Here is a 23943-nt window from a genome sequence, read left to right as displayed (position 1 = left end):
CCCAGATGGGTCTCGGATAACAGACTACCGCGCGCGTCCGATCAACTCTCTGGACGCTCACCAGGCAGAGGCTGCGCGATGCCCCGCCCGCCACCTGAACACCTCTGCCCGCTTTGGCATGACCGCCTCCTGTGCTCTCTGCCTCGTCTGGAACCAAGCCCCCAGCCCTGGTCGTGGAGAAAGATGGCCGCAGGACCCATGACCACTGGCCAGGAGGAAGGTTATCTAAACAGCTCTGTCCTTGTCTCCTTCTAACGACTCTGTCGCCTACATACTAAAATCCAACTCCGGGTGGGCGGGGCCTGGGACAGTGGCAGCGGGGCTGCTGGGGAACGCGGGCGCCCAAGCAGCTGTCGCCTGAGTGCGTGTCCATCCTCGGGCAGCGGCGCGGTTCAGGAGCTCAGGCGGCCGCAGAGGTGCCAGGTTTTGAGCTGAAGCGTCAGGGATGCTCCTGTCCGAGTCCACAGGGATGCTGGCTTCAGGACCACCCGGGTGCTTCCAGCCAGCCTTCCAGGACACCCCTGTCTTCCCCAGACCCTCCCAGGCTCCCACAGCCAGACCAGGTCCTCTGAAAAGACACATCTTGGGTTTATTGGGGGTTGGGCACTGCAGGTCCAGCACCATTTGTTCCTGGCAGGAGGAGTCAGGGCCACTCGGCTCACCTGTCTCGGCACTCTGGGGAACTGGCAGAGTCCCTGTTTCCTGCACACACATCTCTTCCCCCCTCCCGGCTCCCTGAGTCTCATTCCTTCACCAGTCGGTAGATGTGGTGCTGGGCCCCGTGCTCACTGGCTGAGACCTCGAAGACATAGGCTATGCACAGCAAGGTCTCCTGCGTGTCTCTGTTGGTGACCACCTGCAAGAGAAACCAAGATGCGGGCTCAGGCCCCAGGCCCCGCGGAGCACGGCGCCAGGCCCGCGGCGCCCCACACACCTGCAGGATGGTGAAGTTCTCCAGCACGCTGTTCATCATGTACTTTTCTGGCAGGTGTTTCAGCTTGTGGATGAAGTTGATCATGTACTCGCAGAGCGGGGACCGGTGGATGCGGTACGAGTAGTGGCCGTTCTCATAACGTGCGTACTCCGTCTGCAGGACCCAGGGGACAGCCGCGGCTTAGACGCCCTTCTCCTGCAGCCCGGGCCCAACTCCACAGGGGAGCTTTGCAACTACCCACAGTCAGTGGGAAGTAAAGGCAGCAGGCCTGGAAGCCGCCGAGAGCGGAGCCTCCCGCGGAGGCTGGCGGCCGATGCCGGGTACCAGGGCGGGGAGCCGAGGCCCAGGCATGGCAGCAATAAGAAAGGGACAGGTGTCTCTTAATTCTGGCTGCACACTAGGAGTCCGTGGGGTGGACGGTGCCCAGGGACCCTTGAGGTGATGGAAACACCATGAACCTGGACTCCGGTGGCTACCACAGGAATCTACACACACACACACACACACACACACACACACACACACACCATACAACTGAGGACATCTGAGCCAGATTGGTGTATTGTATCAGTGATATTCTCCTGGTATCCACGTGGTTCTCGATTGCTGCTGGATGCAGCCAGTGCAGGAGTGGGGCGGAACATACATGGGTTATGACTGTACATGGATTCAGTCACCACAAAGCCTTAAATATAATTAGTCATTTGCGGTGGCGCGTGTCTATAATCCTAGCACTTGGGAGGCTGAGACAGGAGGATCAGAGATTCAAGGCCAGCCTCAGCAATGTACCAAGACTCTTGGCAACTTAGTGAGACCCTGTTTCAAAATGAAAAATGCCTGAGGGGTGTAGCTCAGAGGTAGAATGCTCCTGGGTTAAATTCCCAGGGTTAAAAAAGGCTACTTAGGCCTCAGCTACTTAATGAGGCCCTCTGCAACTCAGTGAGGCCCAGTTTCAAAATAAAGAATAAAAAATAGGGCAGGGGGTGTAGCTCAGAGGTTGAATGCCTCTGTGTTCCACTCCCAGACCCGCAAAAAAAAAAAAAAAAAAAAAAAAGTCTACTTAGAAATAAATAAGCCGGACATGGTGGCGCACGCTTGTAATCCCCACGCTTGGGAGGAGGAGACAGGAGGATTGCGCAGGTTCAAAGCCAGTCTCACTGGTTTAAGAGACCCTGTTTCCAAATAAAATATAAAATAGGTCTGGGAGTGTAGCCCAGAGGTAGAGGGGTTCCATCCCCAGTACTACCAAAAAACTACTTAGAAATCTAAGCCAGGCATGGTGACACATGCTTGTGATCCCAGCATCTGAGATAGGAGGATCCAGGTTCAAAGTTAGCCTCAGCTACTTAGTGAGGTCCTTTGCAACTCAGTGAAACCCTGTTTCAAAATAAAGAATAAAAAAAAGGGCTGGGGGTATCACTCGGAGGTAGAATTTCCTTGGGTTACATCCCGACTACTGTAAAAAATAAAAAAGAAAGAAAAAAGCCGGGCGTGGTGGCACACGCTTGTAATCCCCGCGCTTGGGAGGCTGAGACAGGAGGATCGCACAGGTTCGAAGCCAGCCTCAGCTACTTAGTGAGGCTCTCAGCAACTTAGTGAGACCCTGTTTACAAATAAAATATAAAATAGGTCTGGGAGTGTAGCCCGGAAGTAGAAAGCCCCTGGGTTTACCCCCAGTACCACCAAAAAAAAAAAAAAAAAGAAAAGAAAAAAGAAAATAACAGCCGGGAGTGGTGGTGCATACCTGTGATCCCAATACTTGGGAGGCTGAGACAGGAAGATTGCAGATTTTAGTGCAGCCTCAGTAACATAGTGAGGCTTTCAGTAACCTAGGGAGACCCTGTTTCCAAACAAAAAAAATAAAAGGGGCTGGGGTGTAGCTTGGAGGTAGACTGTCCCTTAGCTCAATCCCCAGTACCATGGAACAAACAATTTGCACTGGGTACAGTGGCATGTGCCTGTAGTCCTACATACTTAGGAGGCTGATACAAAAGGACTCCAAGTTTGAGGCCAGCCCACGCAACTTAGCAAGGCTCTTGTCTTTTTTGTTTTTGTTTTTTCCTGCGGTACTAGGGATGGAACCCAGGAGCATTCTACCTCCGAGCAACACCCCCAGCCCTATTTTTTTTATTCTTTATTTTGAAGCAGGGTCTCACTGAATTGTAAAGGGCCTCACTAAGTAGCTGAGGCTGGCTTCGAACCTGTGCAATCCTCCTGTCTCAGCCTCCCAAATGCTGGGATTACAAGCATGCACCACCACGCCCGGCAGCAAGATCCTGTTTTAAAATAAAATTTTATGAGCCAGGCGTGGTGACACATACTTGTAATCCCAGTACTTAGGGGGCTGAGACAGGAAGATTGCAGGTTTGTAGCCAGCCTCAGCTACTTAGTGAGGCCCTCCACAACTTCGTGAGACCCTGTTTCAAAATAAAGATTAAAATAAACGGCTGGGATGTAGCTTAGAGGTAGAGTGCCCCTGGGTTCAATTCCCAGTACTGCAAAATAAATAAATAAATGATTTAAAAATACTGAGTACACAGCTTAGTGGTAGAGTGTCCCTGAGTTCAGTCCCTAGTACTACAAAATAAAACAAACAAAAAAATATTAACTTAGACAGCTTTTATAGTTCAGTGAAAAAACATCTGCCTAGTTTGTGCAGGGCCCTGGGTTTGACCCCCAGCACTGCAAAAATAAATAAGTATATAATAAGTAAATAACTTGAAAGCCGGGCGTGGTGGCGCACGCTTGTAGTCCCAGCATTGGCAAGGCTGAGACCGGAGGATCGCGGTTCGCCGACAGCCCCAGCTACTTAGTGAGGTCCCTTGCAACTCAGTGAGACCCTGTTTCAAAATAAAAGAATAAAAAAATAGGGCAGGGATGTAACTCAGAGGTCAAATGCCCCTGGATTCCATCCCCAGACCCGCAAAAGAAAAAAAAACTTGAGAAGCCTTCTTTTTTTTTTTTTTTTGGTACTGAGAATTAAACCCAGATGGCACAGAGGTGCTGCAGAGGGTTGTGGGGTGGGAGAATCTCATCCCCTTTCGCGCTCACTAACGCTGCAGGACCCCAGCATCAGATACCACAGGAGCCGGCGCCACCAGGAGGCGAGAACACCTTGTCCCTTGCTAGAGATAAATGGAGGATCCCACCCACCCCAAACACCCACCAGAACGCAGAGGCCGAGGTTCCAGCCCAGGCTTCCTGAGCTTCCGTCCCCCACTGCCCTGTGTTGCCCTGGGCCTGGGAGTCCAGGAGAGGCAGAAATCGCTGCCCCAAAGGAAGTGAATTTCTGGTCAATTCCCCTAGTGCAGGGTCTTCAGGGAGCTTAAAAAAAAAATCAAGGGTCATGAACAGTTTTCAGCATTCATGACGTGAAACTTGAACAGGGAACAGAGGCCTGGACACCTGTTCTCGCCTGCTTTGCTGGTGAGCTGTGTGACAGTGGGGAAGGCCGCTCCTGTCTCTGGGGGGAGGCTCAGCTCCCAGGGCTCTGCCTGTGCCGGAGCCTGGGAGGCTGAGCTGTGCTCTAGGAGCCAGGGGGCAGCAAGGCGCAGGTCTGACGCTCCACAGCCAGGGGACGCTCTTCCCAAACACACCTGGGGGCCACAGGGAGGCTGCCTTGCCGGTCCCTGCCCCAGCTATCCCCACACAGGCCTCATACCCAGCAGCGTGGCCTCCTACCTCCACTTTCTCCACCACCTGCTTGCCGAAGGAGCAGACCTTCGTGGAGCAGGTGATGATCATGTTCTCGGGACTCTCGTACTGGCTGGAGACCCCGTAGAAGGAGCTGCCTTCGTCCTCGATATTGGTGTTGAGGTCGGCCTGCAGGGAGACACGGGAAGCAGAGACAGCTGTCAGCCGATCGGAGGGACAGGCACGAGTCAAGGGGACCTTTAGGGTCTCCGTGCAGACAGACCCTGGGGCTGGGAAGAAAAGGGTCTTATTTTTTATTTTATTTTGGGGGTGTTGGGGATTGAACCCAGGGGTGTTCTACCTCCAAGCAAAACCCCCAGACCAATTTTATTTCCTCATTTTGAAAGAGTCTTGCTAAATTGCTGAGGCTGATCTCCAACCTACGATTCTTCTCTTCTTCCTTTTTCTTTTTCCTTTTTTTTTCTTTTTCTTTTCTTTTCTTTTCTTTTTTTTTTTTTTAGTACTGGGGATGGAACCCAGAGGCATTCTACCTCTGAGCTACCCCCCCCGGTCCTATTTATTATTTATTTATTTATATTTTATTTTGTGGTACTGGGGATGAAATCCAGGGGCATTCTACCTCTGAGTTTTACCCCCAGTCTTATTTTTTTATTCTTTATTTTGAAATGGGGTCTCACTAAGTTGCGGAGGGCCTCACTAAGTAGCTGAGGTTGTCCACAAACCACGATCCTCCTGTCTCAGCTACTTAGTGAGGCCCTCCACAACTTAGTGAGACCCTGCTTCAAATAAAGAATAAGTAAGAGCTGAGTGTGGTGGCGCACGCTTGTAATCCCAGGATTTGGTAGGCTGAGACTGGAGGATTGCATAGGTTCGAAGCCAGCCTTGGCTACTACTGAGGCTCTCAGCAATTCAGTGAGACCCTGTTTCCAAATAAAGAATAAAAAATAGAGCTGGGGGTATAGTTCGGAGATAGAATGCCCCTGGATTCAATCCCCAGTACCACAAAAAAAGAATAAATAATAGGGCTGGGGGTGTAGCTCAGAGGTAGAATGCCCCTGGGTTCAATCCCTAGTATCACGGAAAAAACAAAAAACAACTCTGTTCTTGTTAAACTGTAGATATGTAATCCATATCAGTCATTTCCATATTAGTATGAATGAATTTATCGAACCTTTCCAGAGTCATTTTTTTTTTTGGGGGGGGGCAGTACTGGGGATGGAACCCAGGGTTATCCTACCTCGGAGTGACACTCCTAGCTCTTATTTTTTATTCTCTCTTTCTTTATTTTGGTGGAACTGGGGGTGGAACCCAGAGGCTTTCTACCTCCTGCTATACTCCCAGACCTATTTTCTATTTTATTTGAAAACAGGGTCTCACTAAGTTGCTTAGAGCCTCACTAAGTAGCTGAGGCTGGCTTCGAACCTGTATGATCCTCCTGTCTCAGCCTCCCAAGTGCGGGGATTACAAGCCTGTGACACCACGCCCGGCATTATTCTTTATTTTGAAACAGGCTCTCACTGAGTTGCAAAGGGCCTCACTAAGTAGCTGAGGCTGGCCGCGAACCATGACCCTCCTGTCTCAGCCTCCCAAATGCTGGGATTGCAAGCGTGCGCCACCACATCCGGCTCTCCAGAGTCAATTTTGATGACGAAGAAAGCGCGAAAACGGAAAGCCAGAGGGGAAGCTGGGAACGGCTGCTGGGGCCCGGCCAGCTCCCTCCTCAGGCCAGCTGCTCCCCAGATCCTGCTGGGGCACTTTCAGAAGCGGCTCTGGCGTCGGCCTGTCAACCCATCTCTGTGGAACTGCTGAGCGCAGCCACCTTTGACCTCTGTTCATTTGCTTCAGCCTCCGGACTAATCCCCTAATACCAGTCTCCCCTCCTTCTGGTTCTTTCTCCTAACTGCTCTTCCCCAAACCACTGTGGAGTTGGACACAGTGGCGTGCGTCTGTGGTCCTCGCTACTCAGGAGGCTGAAACAAGAGGACCGCTTGAGCCCAGGAGCTCAAGGCCGGCCTCAGCAACGCAGCAGACCACAGTGAGCCCTATTTTGTTCTATCTTTTGAAACAAAGTCTCATTAAGTTGTGGAGGGCCTCAAAAATTGCTGAGACTGGCCACCCAAGATCCTCAGATCTCAGCCTCCCAAGTACTGGGATTACAAGAGTGTACTGCCTGCCTGGCTTTCCATATGCTTTTTTATTTTATTATTTTATTTTGCAGTACTAGGAATGGAACCCAGGGGCATTCAACCTCCGAGCTACACCCCCAGCCTGATTTTTTATCCTTTATTTTGAAATAGGGTCTCACTGAGTTGCAAAGGGCCTCATTAAGTAGCTGAGGCTGGCCTTGAACCGCAATCTTCCTGTCTCAGCCTCCCAAGTACTGGGATTACAAGTGTGCCCCACTATGCCCAGCATAATCCTAGTACTTGATAGGCTGAGACTGGAGGTTCACAGTTTTAGCAATTTAATGAGGCTTTCAGCAACCTGGAGACACCCTGTTTCCAACTAAGGAATAAAATTGGTCCGGGGATGTAGCTCAGTGGTAGAATGCCTTGGGTTCAATACCCAGTACCTCAACCAATCAATCAATAAAATAAGCCGGGCATGGTGGCACATGCTTCTAATCCCGGTACTTGGGAGGCCGAGACAGGAGTATCTCAGGTTCTAGGACAGCCTCAGCAAGTAGTGAGACTCATTAACCTTGTGAGATCCTGTTTCAAAATAAGAATAGGACTGGGGGGTGTAGTTTGGAGGTAGAATGCCTTTAAGATAAATCGCCAGTACCACCAATGAATGAATGAATGAATGAATGAATGAATGAACGAATAGGACTGGGGTTAGAGCTAAGAGGTAGAAATCCCTGGGTTCAATCCCCAGCATCAAAAACAAAACAAAATCCACACGCAATGCTCAGGCCCGGCTTACCCATGAGGCTCTCTTGACTCAAGGCAGGCCCTAAAGCCATACAGTAAGGCCTAAACCTGCAGGCTCCAACTCCAGCGTTATCTGACCCAGCAAAGGGAGGAAGGCACTGCCGAGTCACTGCCTTGGGGACTCTGGAGCAGAAATGATTTCCTGAAACCCGGAGCCATTTGGGGGTCTTCACCCCCAGAACTCAGGCCCCACATCAAATCCCCCTGCCTGAGCAAAGGATGCTAACAGGGTAACTTAGGACTCAGCAGAAAAGCAGAGAGACATTACAAAAAGCCTCTCCACCCACCCATACGGCTGGTCTGAAGCCACGGCGGTGCTGGACCAGAGCATGGTCCTGTGAATGTAGTGGGAGCTGCAGCCATGATCCAGGACTCTTGCACAAAGACAGGGGATCCCCCCATCCAGGGGAAGGTTTGAGAGCCAGGCGATGGCAGTTCTCCCACTGGCTGCTAGGGGGCGCTCAAACACCATTCTTCCCTCCTTAGGTTTTGACAACTTAACAGCAAGACCTGGTAGGTTGACCGTGGTGTTAATTGCTGAGAAGGACCTGCATTTATCATTATAGACGAACTCAAGCATACAAGTGGAGAAAGCAGGTTACAGAAGAGGATGAGGGTGTATTATTATTTTTATTATTTTTATTTTTGGTGGTACTGGGGTTCCTGGAAACCCTTCTACCTCCGGCTATACTCCCAGACCTATTTTATCTTTTTGAAACAGGGTCTCTTACGCCAGCGTGGCTGGCTTCGAATCTGCGCGATCCTCCTGTCTCCGCCTCCCAAGCACAGGGATTACAAGCGCGCGCCACCACGCCCGGCTGAGGGAGTATTATTTTTAGGATATCTTCCTGCTGAGATAGAATGGCATATGGTTCGGTATGTTGTGCATTGGCTTTAATGAGGCCATTAAGAGGAAAGAATAAAATATCACAACAGCGCTCAACCCAGTGCTCAACCTCTGAAACAAACGACCACCTCTACAAAATGGCCTTCACTCCCGCCCCGGCCTGGCTCAGTTTCTCCACTCTGGCTCCACTGTGATTCCGAGGCGGATCAGGCCCCTGCTGGGTCAGAACTCACTGCTCAGGCTGGGTCCTAAGGTCTTTCTTCCTGTGCAACGGAAGGTGACCTAGGACCAGAACCAGGCTTTCTGTGTCCTGGGGATAAGCTACAACTCAAAGCTCAGGACAGAAATGTGAACCAGGCCTGAAGAGACCCCAGCAGGAGTCCCAGAGGCCCGGGAGGGGCCCACATGAGGTATGGGGAGGGGACACCAAGGGGCGAGGCTGGGTGTCAAATGGTGAGGGCTCCCAGGCTGTAGCCATTGGATGACTGCCTTTGACAATGCTACATTCATGTCCCACCTACCATACATTATTCTAGATCCCTTTTGGTGTCTTTTAAATAGATTCACTTTAAGCCGGGCGTGGTGGCACACGCTTATAATCCCCGTGCTTGGGAGGCTGAGACAGCAGGATCGCACCTGTAAAGCCAGCCTCAAGCCGGGCGTGGTGGCGTATGCTTGTAATCCCCGTGCTTGGGAGGCTGAGACAGGAGGATCACACCTGGTTTAAAGCCAGCCCCAAACCAGGCGTGGTGGCACACCTTGTAATCCCCGCGCTTGGGAGGCTGAGATAGGAGGATCGCACAAGTTCGAAGCCAGCCTCAGCTACTTAGTGAGGCTCTCAGCAACTTAGTGAGACCCTGTTTCCAAATAAAGTATAAAATAGGTCTGGTTGGGAATATAGCCTGGAGGTAGAAAAGCCCCTGGGTCCCACCCCCAGGAACACACATAAACACATAATCTCAGTTTCTAGGAGACCGAGGCAGGAAGAGCGCAAGTTTGAGGCCAGCTCAGTAACTTAGAGACCCTCTCTCAAAAAGGGCTGGGGCTTTATCTCAGCGGTAAATCACTTGCCTGGCTCATGCAAGGCTCTGTTCTGTCCCCCACCGAGGGGGAGGGGCGTGCAAAGCCAAAGCTGCAGGCCACTGTCCCCTCTCTCACCTCTGGGTGGCGCTGAACAAGAGTAGTCAGGTCTCTTGGTGGCAAAGAATCTGGGCACCCTGCTCGCCCCCAGCCCAGCCCATCTCGCACACACTGGGGCTTTCTCTTATCACTCCTCTCCCTCAGCCCTCCCATCCCTCACTCGTCCATTTATCCAGCCCCAGCCGGGGGCTGGGGGACCCCGGGGTTGATACCCTGGGCCTACTCTCAAGGAACTTGTCACTGGGAACCGAGTACATTAGTGACCAGGAGGAAGTCAAGTGAGACGAACGGGGGTGGGGGTGGGGGGTGGGGAGAGAACTCCCACAAGTGAGGCTCCAGAGACTGGACAATCAACCCCAGAGCGCCCCATCTGGTCCTCAGTGCCCATACCCTTCTGGGCCCAACCCCAGCCTCCTGCTACAGCCAAGAGCTCCGGGCACTTCCCATCCACCCTGTACCCCACTCTCAGCACCTCGCCCAAACTTTGCTTGTAGGTTTTCACAGCCTCAGAAAAGAAGAAAGTCCCCCCCATACACACAGCCGCTCCTGCCCTCTGGATGCCCCCGCTCCCCTCCCTCCACACTATTCATAGCCATGCGTGCGGGTGGGCAGCTCACAGGCTGTGGCTGGAACAGGTGTGGGGGATCGGGTGACTGACAGATGAGCCAGGACAGCCGTGGCCGGGGGTGGGGGCCGGGGGTGGGGGCTCAGGTTCATTGTCATGTGCTGCTGTGTGCCTGGGAGAAATGTCAGGGCCCGGAGGGAATAGCAGGCTGGGACGGGATTGGAGGCCTGGCTACCCCGATGCCCGGGCTCAGCTCAGGCCCGGCCCAGCATCTGTACCATGAGAACTGGTGTTCCTGGTCCCCCGGGCCCAGGAGCCCCCTCTCCCTTGCCCCGAGGACAGTGGCCTCTGCTGGTCTCACAGGGGTCTGAGGACATAGGGGGCTTCTCAGCGCACTTAAGGCTGCACAGAATCCATCAGACGCCAGGTCTCAGCAACCTCGTTTCCATCTCTCCTGCAAGCAGAGCCATTTCCAGGGCGGGTTCATCCTGGCGGACCCTGCCCCTGCGGCCACTACCGCCATAGCATCAGTAAGATGAGAGCAGTCACTCCTGGGGCAGGAGCTTGGACCAGGGGCATCGGGGTCCCCCTGCTCCAGGAGGGCGCTGACCAACGCTGGCCCCTGGGAGTCAGGATGAAGAAAACACATGGACAGGAAGCACAAGGCCGGCGTGGGGGTCGGCATTGTTCCTCAGCTGAGCGGCTGCCCTTCCTAACTGTGTGGCCGGGGAAGCAGTGAGCCGGCCAGGAAGTGGGGCAGCTGCCATGGGGCCCCGTTGACTCCAAGGCTCACTATCAACACGCATCACAAGATGGTCTTCTGGTTGATTCTGTCCTCCCTCTCTACACAAGAACAGACAGAGGGACGGACAGATGGCTGCCAAGGTGCCCAGGCCTCTGATGCCCTCGTCTCTGATTTCACAGCCCTTGCCGTGCCCAATGCCCTGGCACCAAGAGACAGGGACGGAGCGGGGGCAGGCAGGGGCGGGGCCTCCGCTCCACTGGACAAACTGCTGACCTTTCAGAGGGAGAAACAGAGACACACAGAAGCCACAATGTGCTCGGGACTCAGCTCTAAGCCAGCAGAAGCGTGACAGAGGGTCCACGTCCCGGGGGGGACAGCTGGGGCCAAGTACCACCTGGCCAGCTGTGCTGTGACATATGCTCCTTGAGAGCCACTGTGGATTCGCCCCCAAGAACACGATCTCCTGGAGGACCAGGGTCCGGCCGCCTGTGCACACAGCGCAAGGGCCAGCTGTGGAATCCGCCTGTTCCTTGGCACCACTGTCCCCACCCCCGGGTCTCCCCTAAAAGAGGGAAGGAGATGCCACAAGCAAGGTGGGGGAGGGCTTGCTGGTTCCCCCCGCTCTAGCTGCCAACTTTTATCTCCAACCAAGACAATGTTCCCATCTTCTGGAAGAGAAGCCCGAGGTCCAGAGAATGCAAGAAGCCTGGCTGCCCCACACTCCAGGGTCCAAGCTAAGCCTCCTCTTTCCGTTCACTGCCACCTGCCCTGCGCCAACACAGACGCCGGTTCCCGCAAGGGACACCGGGTACTTCACACAGCGGGTGGCTTAGTGCGGTGGTTCCAAGCGCAGCATCATGGGGCCAGACTATCCGGGTCTAGATCCTGGTTCCTGGTACTATGAGAAACTGGGCAACCTTGAGCAGGCTGTTTAACCGGCCTGGTGCCTCAGTTTCCCCTTTGCAGATGAGCTTATTAACTAGTCCCAACTTTATGTGGCGAGGCCCTTCGCAACTCAGTGAGACCCTGTTTCAAAAAAATATAAAGACTAAGAAATAGGACTGGGGGTGTAGCTCGGAGGTACAATGCCCCCTGGCCCTGGGTTCCATCTCCAGACTCCCATGTGCCACCACACCCAGCTTTCTAATTTTATTTTGAGAAAGAATCTTGCTAAGTTGATGAAAGTCTCACTACTTGGCTGAAGCTGCCCTTGGAACACACAGTCCTCCTGTCTCAGCCTCCCAAGTACTGGGATTACAGGCGTGCGTCACTGTGCTTGGCTGACATGGAGATTCTAATGGAGCAATTTGTAAAGTTTCAGCTGGGCATGGCAGCCGAAACTAATTTTCCCATTTCTGCCCGATAGATTCTGCCCACTCCTAAAGTCAGGTCCAACTTCCCTTCCATTTAAAGAACCAGCTGTTTTTATAAACAGTGTAAAAACAATGGTTCCCAGGCCAGCACGTGCCTCTTGTGGAGAGAGCCAGCCTCCTGAGCTTAGTTGTGGTTGAGCCGGCTTGGACATTCCTAGCCAGGGCCCTGGAAGCCATCTGGAATGATACACACACTTTTGTGGGGAAAACGCCTGTTTCTGGGCCTATAAAGATTGTCTAGCCGGGCGTGGTGGTGCACGCTTGTAATCCCCACGCTTGGGAGGCGAAGACAGGAGGATCGGGCAGGTTCGAAGCCAGCCGCGCTGGCGTAAGAGACCCTGTTTCAAAAATATAAAATAGGTCTGGAAGTGTAGCCCGGAGGTAGAAGGGCTTCCAGGAACCCCAGTACCACCAAAAAAAAAAAAAGATTGTCTAAAGCCAGGTGTGGTGGCCCACGCTTGTAACCCCAGTACTTGGGAGGCTGAGACAGGAGGATCACAGGATCAAGACCTGCCTCAGCTACTCAGGCCTTCCGTAACTTAGTGAGATCCTGTTTCAAAATAAAGACTAAAAATTAGGGCTGGGGGTATAGCTCAGAGGTAGAATGCCCCTGTGTTCAATCCCCAGAACCACAAAAATAAATTAATTAATAAAAAATATTATTAAAATTTTTCAGATTTTCAAAGTTGACTGGGAGAAAATACAAGTGAGAACCTGGGCAGGGGTGTGGTGCCCTGGGCACTGGGAGCTGAGAAGCAGAAGAATGTGGGAGCCCCCCCCCCCACATGTCAGGCATCCAGGCATTGAGAAAGTTCAAAGCCTTGATCACCGGTGCAAAGGATTTCCCTTCCTCAGCACCAGCATGGTCTGTACTGGTCTGGCTCTCCCCAGCACCCTTTCTCTGGGTGTACTGGGTCTCCTGAAGGGTGCCTTCTCAGAGAACTTTCTAGCCCATGGGCTATGAGCGTGCAGCAGCTGTGGGGGGGGGGGTGGCCTGGCCTGGAGAGCTATCTTAACCCTTCACTCCCCTAACTTCAGCTCTGTCTGTCCCACCCAATGTGCCTTGGAGACAGCGCTAGAGACTGGCTGCAGGGCCTGGCCTGGAACCAGGAATTGCCATTTAAAGACTGGAGTGAAGTCGGGTGTGGTGGCGCATGCTTGTAATCCCCGCGCTTGGGAGGCTGAGACAGGAGGATCACACAGGTTCAAGGCCAGCCTCAGCTACCCAGTGAGGCTCTCAGCAACTTAGTGAGATCCTATTTCCAAATAAAATATAAAAAAGGTCTGGGAGTATAGCCCGGAGGTAGAAAGCCTCTGGGTTCCACCCCTAGTACCACCAAAAAATAAAAAAATAAATAAAATAAAGACTGGAGTGAGGGCAGGCGTGGTGGCGCACATGCTTGTAATCCCTGTGCTTGGGAGGCAGAGACAGGAGGATCGCGCAGGCTTAGGAGACCCTGTTTCCAAATAAAAATGTAAAAATAGGTCTGGGAGTATACCGGAGGTAGAAGGGCTTCCAGTACCACCAAAAAAAAAAAAAAAAAAAAGAATAAAAAATAAGGCAGGGGGTGTAGCTCAGGTCGTAGGCCCCTGAGTCCCATTCCCAGACCCACAAAAATAAAATTAAAATTAAAATTAAAAAAAGTAAATAGGGCTAGGGGTATAGCTCGGAGATAGAATGCCCGTGGGTTCCATCCCTAGACCCACAAAAAAAAATAAATAAAAGTAATAGAAAGGAGACAAACTGGAAGAAAAAAAGGACACTGTGGCTTTAAATCTAACAACTCCATTCAGATCCTTATCTTCACCCTGCAAGGTCTGTTTTCCCTAAAGTAAACATCCCCACCTTTAATCCTAAAGGCCTATCTTCCCATCAAAAGTTTCTAAGACCTTTGGTAAAGGAAGGATCCAGAAGGAAGCTCTGACACTTGGTCAAGCCCAGGTACCACCCGGCCACCCACCATGGCCACCCACCATGGAATGTCAGAAACCTGAAAATTCTGAAAGAAACCAGACCTCCACCCCTGCTGTGCGCCCCTACCCACCCCTCAAGGGGGCTCCTAGAAAAGAACCGTGGGGCCCAAATGTATCTCTCACCAGTGAGGTAGCCCAGGTTCTCACACACACACACCATTCACATACACACACTGGGGGGGGGGGGGGTTGTACTGGGGTTCCTGGGAACCCTTCTACCTCCGGGCTACACTCCCAGACCTATTTCTATACTTTTTTTTTTTTTTTTTTGGTGGTACTGGGGGTGGAACCCAGAGGCTTTCTACTTCCGGGTTATACTCCCAGACCTTTTTTATATTTTATTTGGAAACAGGGTCTCTTACTTTTTTATTTGGAAACAGGGTCTCTTAAGCCAGCACGGCTGGCTTTGAACCTGCGCGATCCTCCTGTATCCGCCTCCCAAGCGCGGGGATTACAAGCAGCACCATCACGCCTGGCGACACATTCTTTTCTTTTCCTTTTGGCACTGGGGATTGAACCCAGGGCCATTCTACCTCCAAGTTATATCCCCAACCTGATTTTATTTTTCATTTGGAAAGAGGGTCTCACTAAGTTGTGGAGGGCCTCACTAAGCAGCTGAGGCTGGCTTCGAACCTGTGATCCTCCTGTGTCAGCCTCTCAAGCACTGGGATTACAAGCGTGCGCCACCATGCCCAGTGACAGTTTTCTTAAATAAACCTGTCTCTGTCTCTGACAGACTCTGCTGAAATTCTTTTCTGCCACTGAAGCCAAGGACCCCGCCAGTCCTTAGATGAGTTCCTCCTCCCCAAGCCTGGGTCATAGATCATGACATTGGAAAATAGCCTTCTGTGCTGGGGTGTGTCTGTCTCAGTGGGACAGCGCTGGCCTAGCATGAGTGAGGCCCTGGGTTCCCTCCCCAGCCCTGCAAAAAGAAAGAAAAATGAAACAAAAGAGCCTCATTTCCGCTTCTTTTCTCTCTTCTTTCCACTGAGCTACCCCCTCCATCCCTTTTTATTTTTATGTTGAGAGAGGGTCTTGCTAAATTGCCCAGGCTGGCCTCGAACTTGAGCTCCTGTCTCAGCCTCCTGAGTCACCGGGATTGCAGGTGTGCACCAGTGCACCTGTGTGTCAGCGCAGTTCTCTGGGGTTTCTGCACCCACTCACCAGCGCGGGGCCCTTCCACGCTGGCGCCTGCCCTCCACCCTCCTGCAGCTTGCACCAACGGCGAAGGCACCTGGCCACTCTTCCCCCACTGTCCTCACAGTAGAGGAAGTACTGGGGTGAAAGGAAGTGTTTACCCACGGGCTTACCCAGAACTTCACCAGGAAGAAGGCATTGGAGGGTCCCCGTTCAAAGAGCTCCTTGAGGCCGCCCTTCTTCTCTGGGAATTTGTCATAGATCTGGCGGATGTCTACGGCTTCGAGGTAGGGATCGCTGTAGCTTGGGCTGGACTGGCCGATATGCACGAACAGGTGCTTGTTGTACTGTGGAGGGAAGGGTGGTCTAACGGAGATGCCAGGAGCAGCAGGGTGGACGGACGGAGTGGACCACAGCTGATCATTTAACTTTCTGGACCTCAGTTTCCCCGCAGGTAAAAGGGAGACAGAACAAGTCTACTTCTTTTGTTGAGTACTGGGCTTCTGAGAAAGGGTTGTTTTGGGGGTTTTTTTGTTTTTTGTTTTTGTACTAGAGATGGAACCCAGGGGCTTTCTACCTCTGGGCTATACTCTCAGATCTATTTTATCTTTTATTTGGAAACAGGGTCTCACTAAGCTGCTGAGAGCCTCACTAAATAGCTGGCTCCAAAACTGCATTATCCTCCTGTCTCAGCCTCCCAGGCGCTGGGATTACAAGCATGCGCCACCCACCCTGCGGGCTGGGAGGGCGTGTTTGTTTAATGGGCTCCTCCGCTAAGAACTGAGAATGCCAGAGTGACATCTCTCAGCAGCCTCCTCCAAGTCCTACTCAGGCCTTTGCAGGTGGCACTGGTCACCCAGGACACAGGACACTGGAGGGACAGGCCACTGCTCCCTGGTGGTGTCCCAGAGGATGTGAATCAGACACAGGAGTCTCCTGGGCTTCCTGTCAGCAACTAGCAGCCAGGGAGTGGAGGGAAGGGCGTGGGCAGGGTTGGGATGAGAAGACCCGGAACAAAGAGAGGAGGAAGAATAGGGAACAGGGCAGGGGGAGCCTGAGAGAGCTGGACAGGGCGGAGCCGGGGGCAGGCTTGGGAGGGCAGTGTGAAGCCTGTAGCAGAAAGAGGAGGAAGGCCAGGTTGGGGAGGGCAGTGGAAGGGGAGGCTGGAGAGGAGCAGGGAACCTAAATTAAGCCCCACAGTGAAAGAAGCAGAAAGGCAGGCGAGAAAGCCGGCATAATCCCAATACTTGGGAGGCTGAGACAGGAGGATTGCAGGTTCAAGGACATCCTCCTCGGTAACTTAGCTGGACCCTGTTTCCAAACAAAAAAGGGTGAGGGTGTAGCTTGGAGGTAGAATGCCCCCAGGTTCAATCCCCAGAGAGAGGGCTGGAGAAGGTGTCAGGAGCCTCTGGAATTTGGGGAGACCTACCGTGTCCGGGTCCTGCTGCTGCTCCAGGAAGGCAGAGAACTCTAACATCCAGAGCTTGGAGCTGGCCACGCTGCGGCCCTGCCACGGGGGTGCTGGGGGCGCTGAGGGCGATGGGGTAGGTCCTGCAGGAGAGTCAAACCCTGTATCTGAGAGGCACATGGAAACTGTCCACTGACACTCTCCCTGTCAACACCCCTGCGAGGCCCCCAGGTCCTGCTGGTGAGGTGTGTGCCCGCAGGGAAGGGCGGTACCAGGCTCTGGCTAGGACTCCTAGGAGCAGAGCAGCCCTCAGGGTGGAGGGCTAGCCTGAAGCAGGAGGGGCTAGCCTGATGCAGCTCAGCTGGCTCAGGCCTCTGCACAGGACCGAAGCCGAAAGAGACTGATGCTGAAGGGGGCATGGGTGGGAGGTCTGCTGGACTTCAGCACATCTGGAGCAATACTGTTGGGCTCTCCTTGGGCAACCTCTGATCCAGGCAGCAAGATAACCAGATAACTGAAAACTGCAACCTGGTATAAGCCCGAGAGCAAGAGGTTTCCTGCCTGAGTTCAGCTGTCTAACAGAACCTGGCCCAGAACAGGCACGCCATACTAGGTTGCTAACTAATGACTGAATAAATGGTACAAAAATCGATAAGGTGTCAATAAGCACCAGACACACGAGAAGCAAGGAAGTATGGGTCGGAAGTCCTGGGCGAAGACTAGGAAGGGCATTCAAAGCCAGGAAACGGCAGAGGCTGGTGTGCGGGACTGTGAACTGGCTTAATGAGCCTGGACTGGAGGGAAGGGTGGGTCTGTCCAGTTGCAGGAAACAAGACTACAGAGACAGGCGTGGGTGCTCTGCCATCAGGCTGGATTTTTTTTTTTTTTTTTTTTTTTTTTTTTGCTTTTATTCAGTACTGGGGTTGGAACCCAGGGGCATTCTACCTCCAAGCTACACCCCCAGTCTCATTTTTTTTATTCTTTATTTCTTTATTTGTGTGTGTGTGTGTGTGTGTGTGTGTGTGTGGTACTGGGGGTGGAACCCAGGGACCGTCTACCTCTGCGCTATACCTCCAGACCTATTTTTTATATTTTATTTGGAAACAGGGTCTCACTAAGTTGCTGAGAGCCTCACTAGGCTGTTGAGGCTGGCTTCGAACCTGTGATCCTCCTGTCTCAGCCTCCCAAGTACTGGGATTACAAGCGTGCGCCACCACGCCCGGCTTTTTTATTCTTTATTTTGAAACAGGGTCTCACTGAGTTGCAAAGGACCTCACTAAGTAGCTGAGGCTGGCAGTGAACTGTGATCCTGTCTCAGCCTCCTAAATGCCGGGACTACAAGAGTGCGCCACCACCCCTGGCTGGATTTTTATCCTAGAGCCAGGAAAGCCACTGCTGGAGATGGGCAGTGAGATGATCAGCCCAGGTGTGTGTGCGTGTGTGCGTGTGTGCGTGTGTAGTACTAGGGATTGAACACAGCACCTTTGCACATGCTAGGTGTTTTCTGAACTACACCCCAGCCAAGCTGTGCTTAGTTTTGGCACTGGGGATTGAACCCAGGAGCATTCTACCTCTGAACTACAACTCTGCCTGGCCCTTTTTTGCAGTACTGGGGATGGAACCCAGGGGCATTCTTCCTCTGAGTCACACCCCCCAGCCCTATTTATTAGTCTTTTATTTTTGATACAGTGTCTCAGTGAGTTGCAAAGGGCCTCACTAAGTAGCTGAGGCTGTTTGCAAACCAGATCCTCCAGTCTCTGCCTCCCAAATGCTGGGATTACAAGTGTGTACCACCAGGCCAGGCTTTCTTCTTTATTTTGAAACAAAGTCTGGAGTTGCAAAGGGCCTCAGTAAGTAGCTGAGGCTGTCCTTGAACCTTGATCCTCCTGTCTCAGACTCCCAAATGCTGGGATTACAAGCTTGGGCCACCATGCCCTCCACCACGCCTTGCTAACCCTCAGCCCTTTTTATTTACTTACTTTATTTGGAAACAGAGTCACACTAAGTTGCTAAGACTGGCCTCAGACTGGGCTGATCCTCCTGTCTCAGCCTCCCAAGTACTGAGATTGCAGGTGTGCAGCACCTGGCCGGTCCAGCTGTGCAGTTCTGAGTGGTCCTACTCCGGTATGGAAGAAGGACCGCGTGGGCAGGGGCTGGGGGTACATTAGAAGTGAGGTCCTGACAGCTTTCCAGGTGGAAAGAGGAACAGGCTTGAATGAAGAGGAGGGAACATGAGAAGATATGGAGGGTGGCATGTGAGGGACCTCGGGCAGAACTCTAGGAGACCCCAGCTGCTTCTGCTGAATGTCTGGTGAACGGAAGGGCTGCAGGCAGCGACAGATAACTCAGGGGCACGGGGAGGAGGGAACCAAGAAAAAACAGAGGTGTATGGACAGCCACGCCGACATACCAGCCAATGCTTAACGCATCTGCTGAACCTTTCCTTCTTAAGTCTGCTGGACCACTGTGTACTAAGCAACTGCTGTGTCCACTCACGACACAAAATTGCGAGACGAATCAGTCACAGACACAAACAGAGATTGACGGTGAAGAAAGGAGAGTGTGCCCTGGAACACGGCAGACACATCCCTAACCTGGGGCAGGGACCTTGCCCCACGAGCCCTGCCTGAGCCACAGCACAGAGAAGGGCAGGAGCTGGGCCGAGGCACCCCCAGCACCCTGTAAGCCTGCTGCACAGCTCGGAGTCTAGCCCGGAGCCACCAGGGGGCCGTGGAAGCAACATGGTAAGACGGAGGCTTTGGAGAATCAGAGGGTGGTGAGAGGAGACAAGGGGCCCAGTGAGAACAGGGTCAGTGTGGACAGAAAACAGGGACAGAAAAGACGGGGAGAGCGGCCGTGGTGGCACGGGCCCGTAATCCCAGTACCTGGGAGGCTGAGACAGGAGGCTCGCAGGTTCATGGCCAGCCTCAGCAACTTGTGAGCCCCCCTACCCCGGCAACTCAGTGAGGCCTTGTTTCCAAGTAAAGAATAAAATAGGGCTGGGGTATAGCTTGAAGGTGGAACGTCCCTGGGTTCAATCCCCAGTATTAAAAATGAAGGAGAAGGAGAAGCAGAAACAGAAGAGGAGCAGGAGGAGGAGGAGGAGGGCAGAGGAGGAGGAGGAGGAGGAAGAGGAGGAGGAGGAGGATGAGGAGAAGGAGGAGGGCAGAGGAGGACCCGACACAGTGGTGTTTGATGCAAGCACAAGAAAAAGCAGCAATCAGGCACTCAGGGGTGGCAGGAAACCCAAGGGGCTGGGGCCAGGACAGTTGGCAGCTAGTCAGCCTCCCGGCCAGGGCAAGGGGCCTGGCCCAGCCTGTATGCAGCGCAGAAGGTGCTGAGCAAGCCTTGTGAGAGGCCAGGGCACAGCCAGTCCCTGCACAGCAAGGGAGGCCCCTGTGCCCGCAGGACCAGGGCCCGCTTCAGCCCCATTCCAGGACTCATCCCACCAGGGTGCCCCCTGCTGGGAAGGGGCCAGGCTGAGAAGCTGAGCATGCCTCGGGCCTCACATCTGAGGCAGGGTTACAGACACCATCCACAAGATGTGGGCCATCAGGAGCAGCTGGAAAGGACTGCGAGGGCTCTGAGATGTGGCTGGGGAGGAGGACAGCAGTGAAGACCACCAAGGGGGAAAGGGTGCTTGAAGCATAGCAAGGAGGACTTGCAAGGGTCAAGGAATGGGGTGTAGCCAGGGCCTAGGGGGCCCTGAGAGCCACGTGCAGGCCTCCAGCAGCCGGGGGCCGGGACCCAGGAGGCACAGGGGGGCGACCTGCAAGGGAGCTATGCACTGCCGACCCACCTGGCAGAGGCAGTGGAGGCTGGACAGTGTAGGTTTGTTGAGAGAAAGGTTTCACACTGTGGGAGAGAAGAGAGAGGTGCCATTAGAACCCCAAGCAGGGGCCGCACCCTTTGGGCGGCCTGGCCCCCTCACCCCTGTGATCTCCCCTGGGGTCTCGAGACCCACCCACAGAAGCGGCAAGTGTGCTGGAGAGATCTATGCCTCTCCACTCCCAAGCCACCAGAGGGCTGATTTCTGGGGTCCTTCCCTTTGGGTCCCATGACCTGGCCCCACCTGCAGCCTACATAGATGGGAGTGTCAGCATGCAGACAGGGCCTCTGTGGCCCAGGGGCACAGGAGCATCCCTGAGCTCCAGGCTGTCCTGAAAGGCTGGCCCCCCGCGGCCACCCCTTCCTGCAAGGAAGCTCAGTTTTCTGAGTTTATGGGTTCCAGTTCAGTTCAACAAACAAATGGTAGCAGAGACCAGGCCATACTCACTCGTGGGACGTTCCGGCTTGGCCTGGCAGAGCTCCTTGCCAAAACTGAGGGAGAAAAAGATGCAGAGTCGGCATGGTTGTGTGAGCAGAGAAGCCCCGGCGTGGGAGACGGAGCTGGGTGCTGGATCCAGGGGTGGGGCAGGAAGCCTGAGGCCCTTGGCTAGCTAGTCAACAGGCTGTAGCTGCCTCCCCAGTGCTTCCAGGCACTCTAGTCCCTGGAGAGGCTCTGCCCAAAAGGTGCCCCATGGGAAAGAAAACCCAGGTTTGCTAACACTGCACACTCTCCCTCCCATAACAATTCGCAGCGCATGTGGGCACAGAAGGCTCCGAAAAGTCTTACAATCCAGAAATGTTTTTAGGGCCTGGAGGAAGCCCAGCAGCAGAGCATGTGCTTAGCATGCATGAGGACCTGGGTTTGATCCCCAGCAGCAAAAAGAAGTCTAATTAATTCATCCCAAATTTACTTACACAATCATTTTGTATCACATGCATTTATCATCCTGATGATGGACTAATAATGCTCTCTGGAACCCACTCTAAAACATGATGAACGAGGGGCTCAGGGAATACAGGGCCTGCTTCCTTCCCCAGTGCCGAGGGCAGGACTGTTGGTGCATCTTAAAGACCCACGTAGACCCCTAAAGCCAAGATACAGCCCTGGGAAGGAGGAGCATTTCTGGGACAGTGTGGCAACCTGAGAGACTAGCTATTAGGCTGAGAAATTTAAAATCTGAGATGGGCTTGTGCCTGGACATCAGCTCTCAACCTGGAAGAGGGTGGCAGCGCTGGGATCCTGAGCAGGAGAATTGGCAGCCCTCCACGCTGGGACACACTGGCAGCTCTGCCAGCTCCAGTCCTGGACTTCAGCTTCCTCATCTGTAAATCGAGCCATCTCTCAACCGGTCAGCTAATGGGGGCCGCCCCTTGTGAAAGGTCTGCTGTATCACTACCAAGGACCACGAGAAGGTGGCTCTGCCAGCCGGGCCACAGCTCAGGGTGACCCTGGCCCTCGTTTCCTTCTCCTCCAGTTACTATTCCTGGCTCTGCCGAAGGTGAGCAGAGAGGAAGAGAGGGCTGGGGTGGCCTCTGGCCCTCAGCTGCCCCACTTACCCCTGAGACTGCTGGGTAGCTTGGGCCCCGGGCGAGGGCCACTTTACTGTGGAAGGCCGTGGCTGAGATGATCTGGGCGGACGACATGGCAGCCATGCTCTGCAGGGCCTTGTCCTTAGCTGCCTGATCCTGGGGAGACATTGGAAGGCAGTGGCTCAGCACACGGCACCCGCTGGGCTTGGGGAAGACGGCCCACAGCCACTGGCCGGAGGCGGGGACCAGGCTTAAGTCTGGGCAGCGCCACTAACTTATTTCAAGACTCAGCATGTCACTTGGTTTCTCTATCTGTTCTCTCATCTGTCACAGCAGCATAATACGGGTTCTACCTATTGATGAGGACTCAAAGAGGCTTTGGAAGCTGGGCGTGGTGGCGCACGCCTACGATCCCAGGACTTGAGAGGCTGAGACAGGAGCAGCACTGGCTCACAGCAACCTAGTGAGACTCAGCAAGCTAGGGGGGCCCTGTTTCAAAACAAAAAATTAACCTGGGCATGGTGGAGCACACTTGTAATCCCAGTACTTGGGAGGCTGAGACAGGAGGATTGCGGGTTCTGAGCATGCCTCAGCTACTTAGTAAGGCCTCTGCAACTTAGTGAGGCCCTGTTTCAAAATAAAAAATAGGCCGGGCGTGGTGGCGCACACTTGTAATCCCTGCGCTTGGGAGGCGGAGACAGGAGGATCGCGCAGGTTCGAAGCCAGCTGTGCTGGCGTAAGAGACCCTGTTTCAAAAATATAAAATAGGTCTGGGAGTGTAGCCCGGAGGTAGAAGGGCTTCCAGGAACCCCAGTACCACCAAAATAAAATAAAATAAAAATAAAAAATAGGGCTGGGGGTGTAGCTTGGAGGTAGAATGCCCTCGGGTTCAATCCTCAGTACCACACACAGAATAAAAAGACCTAGTCTCACACACACACACACACACACACACACACACACAACATGTAAAAATTAAAATGACAGTCAGGCGTGGTGGCACACACTTGTAATCCCAGTACCTGGGAGGCTGAGACAAAAGAATTTCAAGTTTGATGACTGTCTCAGCAAGTACTGAGAAGCTCATCAACCTAATGAGACCCTGTTTCCAAATAAAAATTTAAAAAATACGGCTGGAAGTGTAGCTCAGAGGTAGAATGCTCCTGGGTTCCACCCTTAGTACTACAAAAAAAATTTTTTTAATGATACTAACAATATATAAATATAACAATATATTTATATAAACCAGTGGTTCCCATCCCAAACTCTTCAATCCCAAAAGGTCTTTAAAACCAATGAGACAATAGTCGCTAATTCAAAAAGCCTAATGAAAGTTTCATCTTTGTCCAAAATAAAGCCCTGCATATTGACTGGGAACACCGGTACTATTTAATGCGCTCAGCTTCACTGGGACTTAATAGTTTGGGTCTGTCAACTTGGGAGCTCTGATTACAAATTTTGTATCTTTTTTTTTTTTTTTTTTTTGGTGGTACTGGGGTTCCTGGAAGCCCTTCTACCTCTGGTCTACACTCCCAGACCTATTTTTACATTTTTATATTTGGAAACAGGGTCTCCTAAACGAGCGCGCGCGGCTGGCTTCGAACCTGCGCGATCCTCCTGTCTCTGCCTCCCAAGCGTGGGGATTACAAGCGTGCGCCACCATGCCCGGTGACAAATTTTGTATCTTTATGATGAATTTTTTTTTGACCTTGAGGAGAGAACCCTGCATGCTAAGTATGTACTCGACCACAGAGATATACTCCTAACTATGAAAAACTGTTTATCATCTTTGTAGTACTGGGGACAGAACCCAGGGCTTCACACACGCTAGGCAAGCGCTCTACCACTGAGCTATATATACCCCAGCCCTTGAAA

At 52.9% G+C, this 23943-nt stretch overlaps 1 protein-coding gene across 1 annotated transcript; it reads right to left on the bottom strand.

Moving 5' to 3' along the window:
- Positions 1-742: 742 nt before the first annotated feature.
- TEAD4 (TEA domain transcription factor 4) lies at positions 743-22191 on the bottom strand (the record flags this gene model as incomplete). Its single annotated transcript, XM_080706314.1, has 8 exons — positions 743-856; positions 935-1087; positions 4616-4756; positions 15476-15649; positions 16732-16871; positions 20510-20565; positions 20987-21030; positions 22096-22191. The coding sequence occupies 8 exons, from the start codon at positions 22189-22191 to the stop codon at positions 743-745; spliced, it is 918 nt and encodes a 305-aa protein (XP_080562440.1).
- Positions 22192-23943: the final 1752 nt, after the last annotated feature.

Source organism: Muscardinus avellanarius, assembly GCF_963383645.1.
Source record: "Muscardinus avellanarius genome assembly, chromosome: 11".
NCBI classification, from domain to species: Eukaryota; Metazoa; Chordata; class Mammalia; order Rodentia; family Gliridae; genus Muscardinus; species Muscardinus avellanarius.
Note: the sequence above shows the minus strand (reverse complement) of the source record. Positions and strands in the feature narration are given on the sequence as shown.